Source organism: Mytilus trossulus, chromosome 2, assembly GCF_036588685.1.
Source record: "Mytilus trossulus isolate FHL-02 chromosome 2, PNRI_Mtr1.1.1.hap1, whole genome shotgun sequence".
In the NCBI taxonomy this organism is placed as follows: domain Eukaryota; kingdom Metazoa; phylum Mollusca; class Bivalvia; order Mytilida; family Mytilidae; genus Mytilus; species Mytilus trossulus.
The window spans coordinates 5,914,990-5,939,081 of NC_086374.1; the positions used below are offsets into that span (position 1 = coordinate 5,914,990).

At 29.9% G+C, this 24,092-nt stretch overlaps 1 protein-coding gene across 8 annotated transcripts in view; it reads left to right on the forward strand.

Moving 5' to 3' along the window:
* Nucleotides 1-5,342: 5,342 nt before the first annotated feature.
* LOC134706359 (uncharacterized) overlaps nt 5,343-24,092 on the forward strand; it is a 28,506-nt gene continuing 9,756 nt past the window's right edge. For 2 of the 8 annotated variants that reach the window (XM_063565232.1, XM_063565240.1), the window contains exons 1-4: nt 5,343-5,568; nt 16,678-16,823; nt 21,810-21,949; nt 22,854-23,001. In XM_063565232.1, the coding sequence (XP_063421302.1) occupies nt 16,682-16,823; nt 21,810-21,949; nt 22,854-23,001 (430 nt within the window). In that variant the 5' untranslated portion in view covers nt 5,343-5,568; nt 16,678-16,681. Of the gene's footprint in view, nt 5,569-7,529; nt 7,630-12,435; nt 12,483-14,370; nt 14,551-14,641; nt 14,697-15,395; nt 15,681-16,677; nt 16,824-21,809; nt 21,950-22,853; nt 23,002-24,092 lie in introns of those variants that run through there. The other 6 variants (XM_063565236.1, XM_063565239.1, XM_063565235.1 and 3 more) reach the window with 6 other exon arrangements.

Here is a 24,092-nt window from a genome sequence, read left to right on the forward strand (position 1 = left end):
TTCAATTGATTTCTAATGTAAGGCTCAAAGTTCATTTCAGGTCGGTCATGACAAAGTGCCAATGTATTTTTAGTGTCTTTCTTTAACGAAAACATGCCGAATCAGTATCTATACAGTATTGCCTCCTCCAAAGGTGTTCAATCTCTCAATTATGCGGTCTGTCTTTTTTCTTTACATTTAATTGCATTAAGTTTGGTTAGTTTGAATTCCTTGTCCATTGGAACACAAAAAATAGATGTTCTGCCTTATCGCCATTTGTAAAACTGGAAATCCCATGCACTGTTCATTTCCATTCAAAACATGATAAATACAATTCATTGCATATATATGTAGTTATCAGGTGCATTGAGAATGTAAGAAATGCAGAGGATTTATTTATCTATACTTGGATTTTTTTCTATCAAAAATACTCTTTGTGTTATTGATAATTCCTGAAACAAATAAATTTAAAATTTGAGTGATAATGAAAACCATCCTGTTCTTTTGCAAAAAAATTCATTATCACCAATGCATTTAGTGATTTTGATAAATTCGTTAAACATCAAAGGTTCTAAATAATCACTGAGTATTCACCTAAACATATATTAAAAAGGCAAACAAACTAACAAAGACAAATACTATATAGATGTTTGCATACGGTCTTCAATACATAAAAAAGAAGATGTGGTATGATTGCCAATGAGACAACTATCCACAAAAAGACCAAAATGACACGAACATTGCCAACTATAGTTTTGAAAACACTAACAAATATACAAATAGTAATTTTATGTATAAATGCCGCTAAAACATGCAATAGGATATCAATAAGACAATCACATGGCTTTATTCTTTTTTTATTCTAATTCTTAGTGGTTTCACAATTTTTAATCCCAATTCAAGGAATAAAATTATGTTTCATACATAGATAAGTTTGAAATAAGAGAATATATGGCTCAAAATAAACATATTCTTCTTAATTGTTATAATTCCAATTTTTCAAACCAGTTTCACATCTATAAAAAGATTTTAATGGTAAATAATGTCACAAAAGGAAATTGGACACAGTAGTTAATTTAATAGATCAGATTAGTATTGTAGCATCTAAATGTCTTAGATCGGAAAGTTATATCACAAGTAAGAATGGACACAATCATATAATCATATGTGTACAAACGGTTTTGTTGATTAACTTATTTCAACCTCAAAAGGTGACTGTTGTCTGTACATAGATATAAGAATATGTGGTATGAGTGCCAATGAGACAATTCTCCAACCAAGTCACATTTTATAAAAATAAACCATAATGTCGACTAATTCACATTGCTTTCAACTTAATTAATGAATTGTAGATTACAGTAGTTCTTACATATAACCCTACGTAAGCAGTTTTTATTTTAGTAGCAGTTGGTTGTTTATGATGTTCATAAACTGTAAAAAATGCAAGACCGTAATGTTTAGTTTGACATATGTGAAATTATATATCTTGTAAAAATTGTGAATGGTATTAGATGGGTCAGAGGTTATGAAACTACAGAAAATATGAATTTGACACTGTGAAAGCTGAAGTCATTACGTGTCTCATAGATTCTAATTTCATTACGTCCATATATTTCAATATTAAGGAAAATATATAGAACAACAGGACATTGGACACAAAATTTAAAAAAAAATCCACCTAACGAACAAACGTACAAACAGGAGAAATATCAATCAGAAATCTTATTGTTGATAAACATCACATGAATACCAAGGCAAAGCAATAAAAATACCCAACTCCGACATTGCAAAATCAAAGCGCAATCACACCAAACGAATGGAAAACAACTATCATATTCCCATCCCAACACATGCATCTCCAAATATAGAAATTGGTCGACAAAACCTGACCTTTATAGTAAGCTACGCCTTTCGCTTGTATAATTCACTTAACACATAAAACATGTATATACATGTAATATGTCTAAAGTACAAAACATGTTTCCTCTCAATAGTGTATAATATCCGATACGATGATGGACCATCCACAGTCAAATTAAATCGAGGACTTCCTTTTATTTATTTGTTATTTGTATTGACTTGTAGAATTTGAACAAATAAATTACTTTTTTCGATTATGATATGTCTTTATTTTTTTTTTAAGAAAAATGCATGACAAATTGATGCATATCGTAAACCTCGAAATTATGTAATTTCACAATAGATTGTGTACGGTTAGGTACTTGTTTTAACTAATTCCTAATGTTAATAAAGTTATCGTCTGTCTTAATGCCGCTGAATTAAGCAGTCTTCCAGCATATTATGACTTTTATAGTAAAACTCGTTTTCATGGTTCAGCAAATGTACAAATATGGCATAGTTATTTTGTATATCTCACGCTTAATGTGGGTGATAGGATAACTATGTTTGATATATGGAATACAAAATTACAGGAACAGATATAACAACATTGTTCAAAAAAAAGATAAAGGTTATGCTTAATAATAAATCTTACACGGCACTAAAACTATCTTCCTCTTTCGTAACAAATTTTTAAAAACAAGAACTAATCTATTGCAATCGATTTTCGTTAAACCTTTAATTTTTTATTCACATATATATTAATTGTTTGTATTTTACTACCATGTAAAATTGCCAATAAGCTATTGTCTATTGTCTTGTTAACAAAGAATTCTAAAAATATAACATTTTACAAAGAATATACACTTGTCGTTAATATATATGCATAAACAAGTTTGAATTGCAGTTGTTGTTTTTATGAATAAAGATCGAGTGGTGTTTTACGTATAAAGAAAATGTAAGTACGTGCAAGTTTTATTTTTTTATATCAAGGATTTACTTTTTTTTGGATCGAATTGAAGCTTGTACAAATTTTGATCTAGTATAAATAGGGTTCTTCTACTTGAAATGTATATGAATCATAAACAGGCAAAGCTGGATTTGTCTTTGGTAGTTAAAATGTGTCTTTTTTGGGCAAGAAATGTTAAACAAACAAAATGGAAGTTCAATGCAATGTTCCATATGTTTGTTTTACACACATGTTAAAAGGACCTCGTCAACCTCTAGATGTTTCATCTATCGAAGATTTCAAAGTGTAAAAACATGGAAAATAGAAATCTTTACGCATATGTCTTTGATTACAATAACTCGTATGTGTGTGTTTTACGTTGTCTCTCATGGGTCTGCAACTTTTTTTACCATCGGCAGAAAAAAATATATCGTATAATTAAGTTTTAAAGTTACTACGTTTTGCCTCAAAATAAATCTCTGACAAATTAAATTACATATCTTTAACAAATATTTTAGAATAAGGAAAATCATCAAGTTTAATACGGGATGCATGGAATTCAATCACTTTGTTCCCTTAAGATTTGTTATCTAATTGTATTAAAAATAAATACTAAATAAACAGGTCATAGCTGTTCAGTTAAAAGCAAGAAGTTTGATACCCTTAACTTAGGTAACAGTAGTTGAGGGACTCTCCGTTTTGAATTTTCCTCGGAGTTCAATATTTTATGATTTTACTGTTTACCTATATAAAAAGCTCATAAATTGACAAAGATATAAATGAAATTAAAAAAAGACAAATTGATGGCCTCGCCTAAAGTGTGAATAGAGTGAGACCGACTGCATCGATAGTCACTAAAGCATGTAGCCATTGTTTTGTATATGTGTTTTTTTTAACTGTGGATCGTTTTGACGTTTCCAAGATGTTTAAGTAGAGTGATGTCAGAAACTTGAAAGCAAATCTGTGAAGCAGGACTTCTTTAATATCAGATTGGGTCTCTTATTGTTTTAAAAAGTAAAATCACAAAAATACTGAACTTAGAGAAAAATCAATTCGGAAAGTCCATAATCACATGGCAAAATCAAATAACAAAACGCATCAAAAACGAATGGACAATAAAAACCTACTGCATTTCTTATTAGCTACTTTCAATTTCGAATTTGTTCTTCGGTTTGAATAAACTCTTCATAGATAACAGGATTAAAATTTTGTATTTGCACAAGACGCGCGTTTTGTCTTCAAAACTCTTCTCAATGACTCTCGAATCAAAACAAACTCAAAAGTTAACATTTAGTAGATATAGGAAGATGTTGTACGAGTGCAAAAAAAAAACCTCACCATCCAAGTAACAATTTATAAAAGTAAACCGCTATAGTTGAAGGTACGAAACAGCAAAGTATGAAGGGCCCCATAAACTACTATTGTAAAGCCATTCAAACGGGAAAACCAACGATCTGATCTATATAAAAACGACAAAAGAGAAAGACATTTAGACATTGATCACACTCGGGTAACTTAGAAAAATCATTGTAAACATTAGAAGAAACTTGTAATACTAGGACATGATATTGCAACTAATGTAAACATAATAACAGAATAACACATGTTTAGTGTTAACAATGAAAGTACCATGAATCTTTATTCCAACAATGTCCCGTGACATTGTGAAGTAGTCACAGAACTGTAACTTCTATTCGGAAATCAACAAATTAATGACACGTATTGAAACTTCTTTCCGATGTTTTTGTAGGTTTTCCAACATAACGACTGACGGATTTCCCTTTTCTGATATAGGTTTATATGTTTGTGATAAAAACTTTTCATGTTGTAAGGTTTATGTACCCTTCTGTAGCCATTTTTGTAAGAACTTTTCAAACTTCAATTGTATCAAAACTACAGATATAATGAATAATCGAGATAGGCCATTTTGTACATATTGTAAGGGGATACTTGATGCAAAGCATTATTTTTTACTGTTTCATTGCATTTAATAGAAAAAGAGGACTTTGTGGCAAATAAATCAACATTTTTATAGAAAATCCACAGCCTTTATCCTTGTACTCTCATATTTGGAAATTTGATGACTAGTAGGAATAGGATTATAGTATGCAGTGCTAGCATTGATTTCCTTTAAACATCTTTATGAATTTAGTTATTGGTTAAACAAATATAAATATGGCCAAAATCAAGTACACCTTTTAGGGTGCGCTCGACTTTAGTGACCCAGCACGAGGTGTTTTGGAATTTACAGGTTGCTTAGAACTTTTTGTAAAAAATAAACACTAGCACATCATAGAAAATCAAGTAAGTAACTTATGTTTCAAATTTTATAACAAAAATCTCTGTATTAAAGGCTGTAGATTTTCTATAAAAATCTTGATTTATTTGCCACAAAGTCCCCCTTTTCAATCAAATGCAATGAAACAGTAAAAAATAATGCTTTGCATCAAGTTTCCCCTTGGAATATGTACTAAATGGCCTATCTCTATTATTCATTATATCTGTAGTTTGGATACAATTGAGGTTTGAAAAATTCGTACAAAAATGGCTACAGAAGGGTACATAAACCTTAAATTGCTCATACATAAATTTTATCAGATGAGAGATCATGGGTTTTAAATAAAGTGTAATACTGTAATCACAAAAAAATGTGCAGTAAACTACATCAAAAAATTCAACCGTGAACCACAATTGTTGTTAAGTGTGATAATATGTATATTGCATGGGAATAATTTTTGTTTTAGCAAGTAATATCATATCAACTTGTGATTTGATAAGTGTTGCTACACCAACAAGACAAGGTGAGTACATGTACTATTTCTATTTCATGTCTTATTACAACAATTACTGTTTGAAGATAGACTGTAAATTTGACCTAATTTTTTCATTGTTATTTGTTACTTTACTTGTAATTTGGGCTTCATCTCTAAAAAGCTTTTGTCTGTACGTTATTGGCCTTGGATTTCACATTACTTTTTCTTTTTGTCAATTTATCTATCATTGTTTTTATCTTACCATTTCTATTTCTTTCTCTGCTTAATAAATGGAAGCCGTTCTTTTAAAATTCTTAAAAATATAATATTTATGTTTAATGAGACTGCGATATCGTTTCTATGACGGTCTGTTTTTTATTAAATTTTTTAACACAAACACAGCTGTTTGATTTTGAAAGATTTTTAACAAAATAATGACTTTTATTTTATTTTTTATACAAGTTTGCTCAAATTAAATATTTTGGCCTCATACTGTTTAAAAATCTTATCACTCTTAAAAGTAAATCTTGCTTTCTTATCCATGTAACGATGTTATAGGTACATGATTTTATAATCATTGCTTTAATAAAATTAACTGTACCAATTTTCTTGCACCAGATGCGCATTTCGACAAAACATGTATCTTCAGTGATGCTCGTGGCCAAAATATTTGAAATCCAAAGCTTATATAAAAGATGAAGAGCTATAATCCAAAAGGTCCAAAACGCTCGCTGTGATAAAGGCAACAGTACTTTACCGATATTCAAGTCTTCTAAATCGATTAAAGAGATTCATTTTTTTTAATATGTTTTGTTAATTACTTTTTAAAAAGTAAATCATGTTTTATAGATAGTTTTTCAAATTTGTTAGCGGATACATCAAATACCGGCCTCGTTTACCGTTAGTAGTATATAATAAATTGTGTTAGTACTTTTTAGTTTAATTTGTCTTTATCATATCTTTGGTAGTAAATACAGTAGTTTTGCATATTTGATTAATAGCCTGCTGTTTAATCCTGATCGCGCAACTTTGATGCGCACCCTTTATCGCATACCCTTTATCACACCCCTACTTTTTTTTACTTTTCTTTTTAAATAAAATCAGTTTTTATTTATGTAAGCTTAAGACAAATTTTCCTAAAAATAGGTCCAATGGAACGGTCATTCGGGCCTGACCCAATTTTTTGAATGACGTAATTGTTTGGTTTGTGACGTCACGAACGTTATAAGTTTTCATATTTTTGGAACACTAAATGCAACTATAAAAAATGCAAAACACACAAAAAAATACAATAATAAACATAATAATTTCAAAACAACAGCACACAAATTGTAAAGTAACCCAGGTGCTTCAAATAAGTAATTGAGCAGTTCTTTTAAGGCTTTTGAAACAAGACAAAAGTAGATATGAAGTTAATCCATTGCTATGGATAAAAAAAAACCAGTTCATATAATATAATACTCTGCTGAAATATATGATAAAGCGTATAAAACATGACAAAATCCGTATCACATGCCGCATTACCCTCGACCAATATCATCCCTGGGGCCTTAAGGCCGTTCGGCTGATATTGGTGTGTCGGGGTAGGGGGATGATACGACATATGATACGGACTTTGCCATGTATTATTCTCTCTGTTATACATACATTTATCAATTAAAATGCATCCAACAAATTGTTAGTCAATTACAAATAGAAATATATTACAATATAAGCATGTTAAATTGCAATCATTCATTTTTATAATTACGTAATTTTGTTCCGTATTTGACCTTTACTTTTACATCCTAATTACTGGGTTCAATCTACCTGAGGGTTTGGATGTAGCTGTATGATTAAATAATAATGCACTTAAAAAATTAAGATTTGAGAATAACGGGCAAAAAAATGAAGATTAGAGAAAAAAGGGGTTAAGTTTTTGAAGATTACAGAAAAAGGGGTGAAAATTAAATATTTACAGAATAACAAACCCCCATCTGGATCCTTCTAACTGACACATATTGTTCGTTTACACAAATCGTGCGTGTGTCTAGTGTAATCAAATTATCGTAACCTGACATGATTGAAGGATAATATAGTTCATGTTTTTATCTTGATTATAGTCAAAAGGTAAGATATTATATACAAAAACGAAGATGTGGTATGATTGCCAACGAGACAACTGTCCACAAGAGACCAAAATGACACATACATTAACTACAATCGGTTACCGTATGGCCTTCAACAATGAGCAAAGCCCATACCGCATAGTCAGCTATAAAAGACCCCGATATGACAATGTAAAACAATTCAAACGAGAAAACTAACGGCCTTATTTATATAAAAAAATATATATTTATTATTATAGAAATATAAACTTATTGTCTTTCACAATTATATGTACGTTATTGTGTTGTGATTTAAAGTTTTAGAATAGGTGTAATTTAAAGGATTTCTTTACGGCTGAGGTGTCAATTTTTATTTTGTATTGTAGTATTTCATTTTAAATATACATGAGTAAATAGTTTCTACGTCATGTTTCTCAACTATATATGAATACTAAGTTAACATATTTTATAATCTAACAGTTTAAAGATTTTTTTTGAAATTTGCAAATTAGATTACTTTTAGGTTTTTTTTACACATCTGTTAACTTCAAAATATATTAAAAAAAAATCGTTTTTGAAGATGTTGAATATGTCAGCTGATTTTGTTTTTTGTTCTGACGTGTAAAATGAATTGTAAATTGAGAAACTTATTAATGTTATAATAAGATTTATGTCATTGTAATGTCGGTTTTTCTGTTAATTTATTCAACAAGTCTTTAAAAAATTCACAATCGATAAAAAAAAAAATAATACTAATTGTCTGTGCATTTGAATAAAGCACATTCTGAGGTTTTAGATATTTTCCAAGTTTGGTAATGTATAGTGTCTAATATGTATGTTTTACGTCTAATATTCTTTGCCATTTTATTATTCCAATATTTAGAGTTATTTTGTGTGTTTTAAAATATTGATAGACGGTTTTGTTATCAAGATCTGCTAAATTCATTTCTGTTTCATTCATTCTAATTATTTTTTCGTTAAATCTAACTCGGGTTGTAACTGATTTATTTGTTTTCATGATATCTATCCAACATTTTGGAATAGCTGTTTTTAGTATTGATAATTCGGCTATCCAGTTGTGTTCCATTTCTAACTTACGCAGTATTGTCTTTTCGTTGATTTGACCGTTTTCGTCAATAATTTCATTAATATAGATTATATTGCTCTGATCCAATTGATCATCAATAATGGTTTATTTTTTATTTTTATGTTTTTATTAACCCATATAATTTCTTTGCGTATTTCTCTAAAGTTAGTGGGTGATTAAGTTTGACCTCCACCTTTCCGTATCAAGCATTTTACAATATCTAGATAAAATTCTGGCAATTCAGTTGTTATTTTATTTTATTTTTTTAATTTTTAAGTTCTAATTTTATTTTGAAGATAAGGAAGTTTTTTCCGTATTTATCAAAAAAGAATCTCGGAATAATTGACCAATTTTCATGTTTTGACTCCATTAATCTTGATACCCATTTGATTTTAAGTGTTCTAAAGTAACTGTCGATGTCTAACATATTGAGTCCTCCTGTACTGTAATTTGCTATGAGAGTTGACCTTTTTACTTTGTTTTGTTTACCGTCCAAAATGAAATTGAAAATTTCTCTTTCTAGATTGTCATTATGCGTTTTATTTATAACTTATACTTGCTAAGTATGTAAATTGTGGAATAATAAGTGATTTGATTATAAGAATTTTAGCAATGATAGTAAGATGTCTTTTTTTCCAAGATTTTATGAGATTCTTTGCCTTTTCAAACTTATTTTCCCAATTTAATTTTGCGCCTTCTGTTTTATTTGTGCTGAAATACAATCCTAACACTTAATAGGGTTTATCTGTGAATTTAATATTATCTACGTTATCTTTACATTTTTTTTTAGCTTTCCTTCCGTTTAGACCAGAAAATGTGCAAAATATTTCAACGTTTAATGCTGCTATAACTTCATTTCTTGATTTAAGAAAAAAAGTGGTATCATCTGCTAACTGGGAAATTTACAATAGTTTTCAATGGTACCAGGATTATAATTTAGTAACTATGCTTTGAATGGTCAAGTTTGATTTAAAAACCTTTAATGTTATAATCATTCCTTAATTTACATGCCATGATTTCAACTTCGATCACGAAGATCACGGAATAGCAGGGACATCCTAGACGCAACCCCTTTTTAGATTAATAGGTGCAGAAATCCATCCATTATTGAACACTGAGATATTTATATCAGAATATAACGTCTTGATCCAGTTAATGAATGAACTATTAAGCCGAAATATTCGAGATTTTGGGACATAAAGGTCCACTTTAAAGTATCAAATGCTTTTTTAAAGTCTAGAAACAAAATTGCATCTTCAACATTAAATTTGTCGGCATAATCTATGATGTCTTGTGTTTGTATAAGATTGAAGCCAATATATATATATATATATATTTATCCTCTTTGGTCTGCATTTATGATTAAATTTAGTATATTTTTTATTCTTTGAGCTAATGTGTAAGATAGTATTTTATAGTCTGAGTTTAATAAGGAGATTTGCCTATAATTTGAAAGATCTAGTGGATCATTCTTTTTGTATATACTATTAAGAATTCTTTGTCTTTTATGTTAACAAGGATTGGCCCTAATGATTGCCAAATCTTATTATAGAAATTTGTTGTGATATCTTTACCTGGGCTTTTATCGGGTTTTAAATCATTTACTGCTAGTGCTAATTCTTTTTATTGTAAATAAACTCATCATAGATACCAGGACTAAATTTTGTAAATATGCCAGACGCACGTTTCGTCTACAAAAGACTCATCAGTGACGCTCGAATCCAAAATAGTTAAAAAGGCCAAATAAAGTACAAAGTTGAATAGCATTCAAGACCAAAATTCCTAAAAAATTTCACATCTGACTGTCATGTTTTGATAATTTATTTACTGTTAATATATTCCCGTGATTGGGCAATGTTTTCATTTTCTCTTGGATATAATTTTTCGAAAAATTTCTTTTCAATTTGAAGCATTTCACTTTGATCTGTAACAACTAAACTCGGTTACCTATAGTTGTTAATGTGTGTGTCATTTTGGTCTTTTGTGGATAGTTGTCTCATTGGCAATCATACCACATCTTCTGTTTTATATCATCATAGATCTGTAACAATATTTTATTTGTTATATTTTACTAGTATTTTTATTATTGATGTTTTTGGTTTTTTTTTTCTTAGCCGTATTTTCTTCGCCTTTTTTCTACCCAACCTTGTTTCGATCTCCGTTAGGCGACTTTAGCTTTATATTCATAATGATCTATTTTTCTGATATTTTTCAGTTAAATTGTTGAAATTTTTTTTCATTTGCTCAATTTCATTATTTTTATTATAAGTTCTACTTTTGCAATAATTTATTGTAAACATTTCAATATCAAGTTTAATCGCGTACCAAAGAAGATGCACATCCGTAGTTGTGTCTTGTATGATGGTTTTGTATTTTGCAATTATTATTTCTATTTCTTAACAATATTCATTTTCTTCTAAAATAGAACTGTTTAATTTCTAGTATCCTGGACCTCTATTTTCGGCTGTTACGTTGGCTTTGTAATTTAAGAGAAACGCCTTGAAGGTCTGTACTTTTTATTTATGCGGGTCTCATGTCGCTTGATTTAGTATTGAGCACAAAATCTTTATTAATTAAAAAGTAATCAATTCGACTTGCTTGACTATAGTTTTGTCTTTTCCAGGTAAACTGTATTTTTTTGGGAATTTAAATATCGCCATATATCATTATGTTATGTCATGTTCTGCTCTAAATCAAGAACGAAAGAGGTTGTTACCATACAACTGTACTCTTCGTTCAAATATCTATAAATATCAACAACAGTTGATCTCTAATAAATATATTGTTCTTGAAAAATTGTGTAGATTTATAAAAATTATAAATGTGAGAGTCACTCCTGGTTAGTTTGTAGTTTAATGTTTATGTTTGTATTGGTCACATGTGCTTCAATATTTTATGTAATTGTTTATATAATCTCTGTAACTATGTAATTTGTAGTTAATGAGAAATAAAATTCATTCATTCAATCATTCTATTAGATTTTGTGTTTGAATATAGCATTTTAAACTATTTAATGGTTTTATAATGTTGCGTTTTCCATTAGTAAGTTTTCTATCTAAGTTTGACAGTTCATCGTTAATGTCAACTCCTATCATTACCGTTCCAATTGCATAATTACTTATGAAATCAGACAGATTTTTAAAGAACTTGTTTCTTTTCTTTTCTATGTTTGGTGCATATATGTTGATGAGCGAATAAACTAGTTGAGTTAAAGTTTCCGCTAGCCGTATATTTTCGTTTGGCATGTTTGTTCTAACTTTAAATATAAACTTTAAGATGTTTTCTGATCTTATACATGTTAAAAAATGTTTACATATTATACAATGTATACAATAAAGAAATATGAGTACATAACAGTAGCGCAAGCATGCAAACCATGCGCGTACAATGATGGTAACATACAGACTGTAACACATGTATGATAAAAACAGAGAGTACCTATACGTTGTTAGAAATCCTTTGGGAACTCTTCTGTGTTCTCGTAACGAAGAGTATGCAACAAATTACATATTAACCAATGTCTATAAAGCTATAAATATTCACATTGCGTTATTGTAATATAACAAGTTCTAGAACACAAAGTCATTCGTTTACTACACGATTTCATTACTGTGTTACATAATTTATGTTTATGTACCTGAACACATCTATCTGCAAACAGTATCATCATGTACAAACTATGTGAAATTTTATTTATATAACTATTTGATACTTTAGTTAGTTTCATTGATTTAATTTTAGGTTTATTAGACCAGATATGACAGTGGGTTATTGTCAAAACAGATAATGTAAGTATTACCGTTGTTTTCTTAGAATTCTTTTTGTTGCGATTTTGTTGCATTATATCTGTTGTTAATAAAGTTTAATTTGATACTAAAAATAGATATGGGAAAAGCCATTTTTGAAAATGTATTTGATTTGATACATTTCTAACAAGTAGGTATGTTGATAACATACAAATGTGCTTGTATCATCATCAATGTTGAATACTTGAGATATCATTTGGTTTTATGTTGATATTGAATGTATGAAATATAAAATTCATTTGTGTTATTACACTTTTGTAATACATGATAACTAAGTATCGCAAATACTATATACATTACATACAATGATTTTTTTTTCTTTTTATGTTAAGATAAAAGATATGATAAAAGTTTTTGATTTAATCTGTAAAGCCTTGTTTTATCTGTCTTGGTCTGGTTGAGTTGGTGGTGTTCTTCCTTTTCGAAATTCTTGTTTTTTATTTGGAGTGGTAAATCTGTTAATGTCCAATTGTGTATGACTTGTTTTTTGCTTTGGTTGTTTACCTGTACCTGTATGTGAAAGGCTTTCATTTGTTTTCTTTTTTCTTTCTTTTTCTTCTGTGGTTTTAGATCTTTTTTCTCATTTGTGGTAACTGTTATGTTCTGTTAAAAAAAATAGCACTTGATTGAATAGAAAGATCTGTACATTCATCAGAATTGTCATCTTCTTAATTGTGTTGATGTGTGATATCTTCTATAGGTTCATATTTTTTTCTGTTTCTTGCATTGTGGTGACATGTTCTGTTATTTGGTTTTCCTTCTCTTGTTGGTCTTTTTGCTTCATGTTTTGATAAAATGGTGGACATTCTATTAATTTGTGACCTGACTTGTTGCAGCCTCTACACATTCATTCATTGGGACAGTCACTTGTTAAGTGGCGATGCTGCAAGTAAAATGAGTATCTATATCTATCTGGCCAAAGTGTGAGACTCTAGCAAGATATTTTACAAATTGCATTGTTTTTGGTAGTTGTTTCTTAAATTTCTCACAGAAAACCACTCTGTCTCTTGTTTGGCAGTTTAGAGAAATTCATATCAAGGTACAAAAACTAATGAAATTTATCAAATCTAAAAATATTGAGAGTGAGCCGACAGGGTAAATAGTTCTCAACGGTACAAAGATTAAAAACAAAAGTGCATGTATCTCTAACCAAAATTTAGTAAATTATTTGAGGCGTTTGTTGTTGTTTTCTAAACGCTTTTCATGCACGTGTTGTTGGTAAAAAGACTTTTTTACAAACGTAGAAACGAAAATATCGTTTAATCAGGTTGAAGTTAGAAATAAATGTAACGTTTGTACTAACATAATAACAAGAATGGTAACAAATAATATTGATATTTCCAATAGGTAAAACACTTTGGACGTAAGACCCTCTGATGTCCCCCTTACATTTTCAGATCTATTTGCGTCTTAGAATTGTGATTTACGAAAATGGGTCGTTAACTTGTAATCAACATTAATGAAACCGTTTCCTTACATATTGACATGATCCTTTACTTTTGTTCAATATATACATATGTTATTACTGAGGTTCTCAAAGGGGCTTGTTCTGCAATCTCCATGTATAGATCTTTCTTTCCGTACAAGTATTCCGTAAAATTAATACAATTTAAAGCAAAATAATACACATTTAAGAAAAGGTTCACTCTTATCATTTTGACGCGCATTTTTTTTCTGAGATCTGTTTTAATCTTGAAAGGTTGTAGAAAATATGACATTTCACAATTGAAAATAGAGTATGTGCATTCATAATCTACCGATCCATCTTAATAACAAATGAGTGAAATGAAATCCAATATTCTGTCTGTAGAAGGTCCGTCACCGTATTAGACATTATATACTACTGAGAGGAAACGAAATATGTTTTGCTGGTTTACTTATAACATATATATAGTGTTTATATGGTGAATACTTTCCAGACTATGAATTTAATTTAACGTTTGATAAATGAATTGAGGCAACATTTTGAACAAAGAGCAGAAAGTATATTTAACGTCTTTTGATGGTCCATGCATTTTAAAAGTGTAAATAACTTCATAGGTAGTCACAGGTAAGTTTAAACAAATTATTAAAATAAGAAAAAAAATCATTTTTTATTAAGAATATGCACTTTTCGTTAATGTTTATGCTTTAAATTTCAGTTGTTGTATTTATACATGAAGATCGAGTGGTGTTTATGCATAAAAAAAGATAACTGTACGTGTACGTTTTCTTCCCTGTATCAATAATTATGTTTTTATTTGAAATTTTATTTTGCTCAGGTAGATTTAAAGTTTCTAAAAATGTTGATATAGTTAAAAAAAAAAAAAAAGTATACATCTGCTTATCTCGTGTGAACTAGATGTCGTTATGTTGCTGCCTCGTATACAAAATTCATTATATTACTAGTATTGCACACTATAAACCCTCAGAAGGTGTTTTATTTTCAAAAAAAACATTCGTGGTGGCTTATTGTGTTGGCATTAATCATCAGTAAATTAAGGATGAAAAAGGGAAATAAGAAATGGATATGATTTCTAAATGTGCCTGCCTGCAGTTGTCAGTTTGTTTTCGTTTAATGAGTTTGACTGTCCCTCTGGTATCTTTCGTCCCTATTTTAGTATATGGTAGTTGTTACATGTATTTTTGGAGCAAGAAATGCTTAAGAAACGGAATGAAAGATAAATGTAATCTGCCATTATGTTTGATTTGCGACACATATGAAAACGTATTCGTCAACCTTATGTCCCATGAAACTATTTTCCCACAATGGCACATGACATTGTGAAGTTGACTCTGAACTTTAACTTCTATTCGGAAATCAACAAACTAATTACACGTATCAAACCTAGTTTCCGATGTTTTTTGTAGGTTTTTCCGACATAAAGACACTCGGATTTCCCTTTATATATATAGGTTTATATGTTTGTGATAAAAACTATTCATGTTTTATATGGACCATACATAAATTTTATTAAATGAGAGATCATAGGTTTTTAATAAAGTATAATACTGTAATCACAAAAAAAATGTGCAGTTAACTGCATTGGCAAATTCAACCGTGAATGAGTTATGGTTAATGGTATCTGTGTTATATGAAATAAGAAATACATGCAATTAAATGTATATTGGGGATAATGTGTTTACCAGAAATATCACTTTAATCTTTTATTGATAAGTGTTGCTCCACCAAAAAACAAGGTGAGTACTTGTACTTTTTATATTTCATGTTTTAACCATTACTTTTTGATGATTTACTGTTGATTTGGCCTAATTTATTCCGTGTTGTATGTTGTTTTTCTTTGTAATCTCGAAATGGCTTTGTCTGTGCTTTTATGGGCCTTTGATTTTACATTACTTTTCCTTTTGTTTTTCAACATATTTATCTTTGTTTTTCTCATAGCACTTGTATTTCTTTCACGTCTTATCAAGTGTAAGCCGTTGTTTTAGCATCCTTAAGCATATAGTATTTACATTTAATTTGTTGTCGTACACTCGTTTTATAAAAGTCAAAGGATCATCCTTGTGCAGCACGTCCTAAGAGATATTTAGATAAACAGGTCTGTCATTTTCTATATCGTTTCTGTAGAACTATAAGACCCTTGTACATGCTGTAAACCCTTAATCCAGCTAAAATAAAGAATTTCCCCTATCGAAATGTATCCTAATTAAAAAGACCGATTTGACCAAAACAAATCTACTAAACATGTTTCTTGTCAATACCAAATATGATGGTTTTCATTACAGAAATGTTTGCAGTAACTTGCAATAATTATAAAATATAAATATGATTTTTCACATTATTGTTTCGGTTAATCAGTGTTTAAGACAAACATGAATTACTGCAAGAAAAAAAACCACATACGTAATAAAAACAAATCAAATTAATCTTCAATGTTTTTAAATGTTTAAAGGAAAACTGTTTTACATTTTAATGTTGTTACAAAACTTAAAATTTTGGGTTTTCAATGCTCTTCAACTTTATACTTGTTTGGCTTAACAACTATCTTGATCTGAGCTTCACTGATGATTCTTGTGTAGACGAAACGCGCGTCTGGCGTATTAAGTTATAATTCTGGTCCCAAAGGTAACTATTAATGCAACTTGGTTCTGTAAGTGTGCAGATTTCTCTCTATGACAACCCTGTATATTTCGTATTCTATCATTATAACATTATTTTGTGCTTTTTTATCATTAGATAAATGGGTAACTCTGCCTCCCAAGGTTCGAAAGATGAGCTGACAACAGAGAAATGTCGGAAGGCGAGACAAACAATACAAGCATCTCGTGAAAAGATTTTGGAATCTCTTCACGAAGAATGCGATAAATGCTCTGATGATATAGGTTAGTCATTACTTAAACTTCTTCTATTTTGCTATTACGGAAGAAAATTAATTGTATAATTTGATGAATATATTTATTTTACCAAAATGAATATGAATAAGAAAATATCTGCACGAGTTGAGCAATAGTTGGTATCTCAGGGACAAAAAACTTGTTATTACCCTTATAACCAGTCAATAGGTATATATTATTAAACTTATGTACATATACTTTTTCTGAAGAAAAGTCTTTAACCTGTCCACATTTAGAAGAAATTTACCTTTTTTTATAATTTAAATTGAGAATGGAAATGAGAATTGTGTCAAAGAGCCAACAACTCGACCATTAAATAGACAACAGTAGAAGGTCATCAAAAAGGTCTTTAATTGTTTGCTTCCAGGAAGCAAGTCGACGACATGTTTTCCGTATGCAAGCGACCTTAACGTGACCCTCCTGGTGAAAAACTGGTCATCGCAACAAGCATGGAACTGTCACTGAAATGAACTATTACTAGTATCTGATTTTACATGTTGTACACGTTCTCAATATCCATGCTTCTTTGTTGATTGTTTACAATAAGGTGACAATCGGTAAACGACGGCTTCAAAACAGAAAAAAATGACCTGCCATATTTTCTTATCATAACAGACAAAGAGAGAAAAAAAAGACTAGTATACGATATGTTTGCGTAAAAAATGATAAAATCGTGCACCGAAGACTTAGTTTATGATATGGACATGCATAGGTTCAACAATCGAATAAAAAAAATTTCATCAATCATTCGTTTCGTGTTTCTTTAAATAGAATTAAGCTAAAATTTATTTACTTAAAGGCATATTGTGCATTATAACTTACCTTGATAAATAGAATACAAACACTTAATAGTATGACTGAACCTTTTCATATCATATAACCACGAAAACTTGAGAATTAAGCTTATTACAAAAAGATAAAAGATTAAGTCATACAATAAAATGTTTGTTATTTATTTCATTAGGTAAGTTATAATGCACAACACGCCTTTAATCATAAGTTTAAGGTTGAATCTGAAAAAAATCAACTAAGAAGAAATAAATGATAGTAACGTAAAAAAAAATAACCGAACTAAAATTATGAAATCAACCAGTATGGAGTAATGCAGGTTAAACTTGATGTTGATTTCGAGTTTTAATGAATACCTTGGTTATATCACATTCAGTTTTTTTGTCTCGAATATTCCGGTGTAGTTCAACAGCTTCAAAATGCATACAGAATTTCATAAAAATCACTGATATAAAGTTAACTCACAGCAGTACTGAACTTCGAGAAAAAATCAATCGTAAAGTCCCTAATCAAATGGCAATATTAAATGGCAAAACACATCAAATGAATGGACAACAACTTTCAGAAACCTGTCTTGCTACAAGCATTTTCAAATGTAGAAAATGGTGGATTGAACCTGGTTTTATAGCGCTAAACCTTTCACTTATATGACATTCGCTTCAAATTCCGTTTGCCTTAAACGTTACTGTTTTAGGCTACTGATTTTCCCGGACAAATTTGCCGGTGTATCTAAAAAGAAAACATTAAGACACTGAAACTATAGAACTGAAGGAGATATGATATCCTACTATGTAATTCTCTTGTTGACAAATAGTTGCAAGCTACCATACATACCAATAAGATATTTGTGCATAAATTAGGAAATAGTTTATGCAAGTTACAGAACTTTCAACCCCTTTTGGTATTTTCTTTTCAATTATTGATATTTGCCTTATTTCTTGTGCCAAATAGTTCCGGAAAATATCGATTTCAAAGAGAGTGGGACATTTAGACATTTGAAAATAAATATGTATGGACAGACAGTGTTTTTCCTTATAACATTCTGTTGGGTATTAGAAATTGTACATATCCTTTTAATATAATGTTGTGTGTTGAATCGGAACGTTTCTAATTATTACTAAAACAAACTTGTTCTGTAGGTATAGTTAATGTATTTTAAGTATGCGGACGGTTGCTTATTAATTTCTAAATTAAAGAACGCTACGCCAATTTTAAATCGATTCAAGTTGTTGATATTTCATTGAAATAACGTGTTTATATGTCACTGCAATAAGATTTAAAAACATCGATATTGATCTAAAAGTACACTTTATTCAACGATATAATATGCATTTTCTCGTTATGAGTAAACCATTATCTGTCAATGGCAAAACACTGTCTAAGTTTCTTTGGTTTTTAAACTTTATTCAAATGCATTATACATCGCATTTGTATTGGAAAAAAGCTGTAATTATGTGTCCTATCGTTAAAAAGTAAAGTAAAAAGAACACTGAACTCCGAGGAAAATTCAAAACGGAGAGTTCCTTATCAATTGGAAAAATTAATAGCTCAAACACATCAAACGAATAGATATCAAGTGTCATATTCTTGACTTGATACAGGCTTTTTCTTATGTAGAAAATGGGAGAATGAACCTGGTTTTATAGCAAGCTTAACCTCTCACTTGTATGTTCATTACACAAAACAGTAAAACACAGGTAAAAGCATAAATATTAAGTAAAGGATTGAATTGTACATTGGAGCAAACGAATAATATCACTAAAATCAACTGCGACTGACTTGAAATATACAAAAATCGTTGTTAGTGGTTAAATGACTGATTATCTTTTTGTTAAAAGCAATTGTCGACTCTAATTGTCTTGCCAATAATTCAGTTACGTAGAGAAGATTTACTTATAATAAGAGATAAGATCTGAATATGAATTCTAAACATACGTTCCAAGTCTGTTTTTTTTATACAGAAAGGAGTTTGTGTCTTATTTTTGCATGAAACGTTAAACAAAATGAATATAAGTTCAAGATCATCTTCCATTGAGAAAAAAACGTTTAGCTTTGAAAGTAAGATAAATAAAGACAACAGTAGAATCCCGATTTTCAAAAGTCATAAATCGATTAGGCAAAAACAAACCTGGCTACAATAGTTGAACCGCGGAAACACATCAACTATAAGAAAATACGTGAATAATAAGAAAATAGTCATCCAAACCCAAAGTGTCCATTTATAAGAAGTGTAACCATGACCTTTTAACCTTAAGATTATGTGCGTTCTTCCTACTCTCTAAATGTTAATGGGTACATTGTAAACTAGTATGTTGATCTAATGTAACACACTTAAGTTATAATCCGTATATGAATTTTAAGTATAGTTAGAGCAGGATGGATTGTATTTTTGTGTCACAGGGTAAAAAGCCACCTAGATTCTGAAAAATAGGGCGTAAATACATAGTGACAATAGTATGTAGCAAACCATTTATTGGAACTGAAAGTACATAATTATAATAGACATTTATTTCAAATGTTAACTTGAAGTTTCCTTGTGATATAAACTGTGAATTTGATAGAAGTATATGCATTGTAAGGCCTACAAAATTAAATGTGCTTACCTGAAAATAGGAGACACGTCATATATCCCGAAGCTCTTTTAAGTGCATGCATAAGTGTGAAACTCTCATTACTACTTGTACACCTATATATATAATACCAGAAAGGGTTGCATGCATTATAAATTCATGCCGAGTAGTATGTAGACTTTTCTAACTGCCTATTGAATTAATGAATGAATGAATGAATGAATGAATGAATGAATGAATGAATGAATGAATGAATGAATGAATGAATGAATGAATGAACGAATGCACGAATGAATGAACGAACGAATGAATGAATGCATGAATGAATGAATGCATGCATGAATGAATGAATGAATGAATGAATGAATGAATAAATGAATGAATGAATGAATGAATGAATGAATGCATGTATGCCTGAATAAATGAAGGAATGAAGGAAGGAAGGAAGAAAGGAAGGAAGGAATACATGAAGGAAGGAAAGAATGAATGAATGAATGAATGAATGCGAAGATGATAATAATTATAGTACACACAAGATAAAGTACAATACTAGTATATAACAGTACTCAATTTGATAAATACAATGTAACTTCTATGACATTTTTATCAACATATTACAGATTTGTCAACCTCAGACAAATAGTAATTGCAGCTTATTTAAGGAAACTTGAAACGAATATGGTTCTAGGACGGGGATTCGGGGACGACGATTTTTATTATTGGAGGATTTTCAGTCATTTATTCCACTTGTTGCTTCGTATGCTTTATTCTCGAGACTTCAAAGTTCAACGCGAAAAATTTTACTTTCACTTTAGTACACATTTGTTTCCTGCATATTCATTATCGTCCTGTCTTGTTCAGAGTTATTTATCTTAAGTTCTCACCACGCCAGTAATGCATGTCAAAGTTCTTTGGTCCCGCGAAAATTGAATAAAATAGTCGAACCCTATTTATGTTACTCACTTTTAAAGATGGTTAATGTATCAGAAACTATGAACAAGTTGTTTGAAGATTATTTTGTTATGATAGCCCCATTAATGAAGGAGAAATTTTTCTAAGATTATGTAAACGTTTTTTTTTGTGTTATACGTTGTCTCTCAAGGGTTAATAATATTTGTTTTTTTTCACTCTAATCTCTAGGGTAATGTTAAATCGTGCAAAAAGATTAAAGTTAATATGCCAAAACCAGTTTCATCGACGGATGTATAGTTTTAGATGATGTAATATTATTTTATTGAAAACATAACTGTTGTATTTGTAAAGAAATTTCAAACAAAATATTATCGTTTGAAAATTTGTTTGACTTGTATTTAATGTTGCATTTAGTTTTAAATTAGGTTCTTAGACATCCGTGTACTTTCAAACGAAACTTTTATGGGTCTATAATTTAGAATGATTGATCTAATTTCAAATGCAATAAATGTTTATGTATAATGTAACATAAACTACTTTTCCAGAAAAGCCACGTGAATTCCTCCTCTGATCCTTTTCCCTAAATTATGATAATGGTAATGTCATTTTTTATTATAAAGTGATGCATCCGTAATTTGCAGCTAGATATGGAATGCAATGTTGGTTATTTCAGATAAAAAATAACATGACTCTTCATTCTTAGATTTAGACGCAGACTCGCACGTACACTATGGTGATTCAGATGGTAGCAATATCGATTCAACACAATATCGTTTTCCATTTGAAAATTTAGTGCTTGAAGGTGGGGGTGTCAAAGGTCTTGTCTACTGTGGACTAGGCAGGGTAAGGTTTTATCATTTTATCTATGTCTAGTTTATTATAAACTTGGGAGGGTTAGGTATTTGTATAGAATAATGTTTTTATCTTGCAGACATGAACTTTATTCTCGATTATTTTCAAACAAATGTGAATCATTATTTATCACCAGTCCAGTAGTCAACACTATCAATAATGTGGTAATTTTTATAAATTTCCTGTTTACAAAACTTTGCATTTTTCGGAAATCTAAGGATTGTCTTATCCCAAGCATAGATTAACTCGCCGTATTTGGCACAACTTTTTGGAATTTGGAATCATAAATGCTCTCCAACTTTTTACTTGTTTGGCTTTATAAATATTTTGATATGAGCGTCACTGATGAGTCTTTTGTAGACGAAACGCGCGTCTGGCGTACTAAATTATCATCCTAGTTTGATAATTATTAATAAAAAATATTTTAGATTTCTGTGACCTCATATACCTCACAGAAAAATAAAATATGATATCCATGCTGTGAGTATCACCTCAGTAGTCAGTACTTCGGTATTGACGTGATTAATACCAAACCTTTCTCAAATTGTCTGTTTATAAATTTTGAAATAATAAAGAATCTAAGGTTTCAGCTCGCTCATCAAAATTGAACAGACATCATAATATTCTAATGTGCTGTCATATTGATATATTCTTCACAAGAAAAACAAATGTCATGTTCACGTTTCTAATGAAGGAAAATCCAAAAAAGCGCTTTTGTCAATAACAAACAACTGATATATCATCTTTCTCATTCATAGAGTGTAATGTCTACGTTTTGGTCAAAAGTAAATTGAAAGATTTCTCAATTGAAATGGATTCTGTAGAATAAATATTAGTTAACAATGGTCAAAATAATCATGAACATATGATTAAATTTGTTTTAATTCTTTTTCAGGCTCTTGAAGAGCACGGCGTTTTAAAACAAATACACCGATTTGCCGGTACAAGCATTGGGTCTATCTGCGCTGCATTGTACGCTGTCGGATTTAATTCACATGATGTTGAAACAATCATGAGTGTAAATCTAGAAACACTTGTTAGTGGTAAGCATATTATTATCAATATGGAAATCAATCAACACAAATCAACACAAATACCGAACTCCAAGGAAATTTCAATGCCGAAAGTTTTTTATTTAATGGCAAAATTTAAATCTCAAACACATAAAAACAAATGAAAAACAACTGCCATATGTCATATATCTGACTTTGAACGAGCATTTCTTTACGTGTAAAGCAATGGATTGAACCTGGTTTTTATAGCTAGATACACCTGTCATTTGTAAGACAGATGCATTGAATTTTATTATGTTACAACATTGTGTGAAAAAAACCTACTAAATCCATTAGGTGTTGGATGTGTTATGAATCATAATTAAGTCTTAGATGCACGCTAGCTGTCATTGGCTTTTAACTAGCTGTCAGTAGCTGTGAGTACCCTCATATCTGTACTTTGAGTCTGTAATTCAGTGGTTTTCTTTTGTTGATGTGTTACATTTTTTTTATACGTAAATATTCGTGTACGTTAGTTAGTTTTCTCTTTTGAATTGATTTGCATTTGTCATTCCTGACCTTTTATAGCTTGAAAGGTGATGTGGGCTTTTCTCATTGTTGAAGGTTGTACAGTGACCTATAGTTGTTAATTTCTGTGTTATTGGTGTTTGCCTTTGGTGCAGAGATGTCTCGTTGGCAATCATACAACATCTTTTTTTATATAAACATAAAAGGCTTAATTGTCAAAAATTATGGTACAGCAGTCAACATTGTTTTATAAAAGGAAAATTTTATATTCATTCCATGTTCATATTGGAAATCATCTGAAATAGAAACGCAAAACTGGAAATGTGATTAAATAAAAAATATTTGCTACACACTATATATGACAGTATAAGGGAACAATAAACGTTTATTGAAATTCTATATTTCCATCTTTCATCAAATGGTACAGCATTATAGTTAATCAAATGTTATTTTTAAATTATTGTGACTTTAGCTGACAATGTTTATCAAAGGTACAAGTGTTATAATTTGATACACCAGACGCGCGTTTCGTCTACATATGACTCATTTGTGACTCTCAGATAAAAATAGTAAGAAAGTCAAACAACAGTCTTCACAAACAGAACATGTTTTTT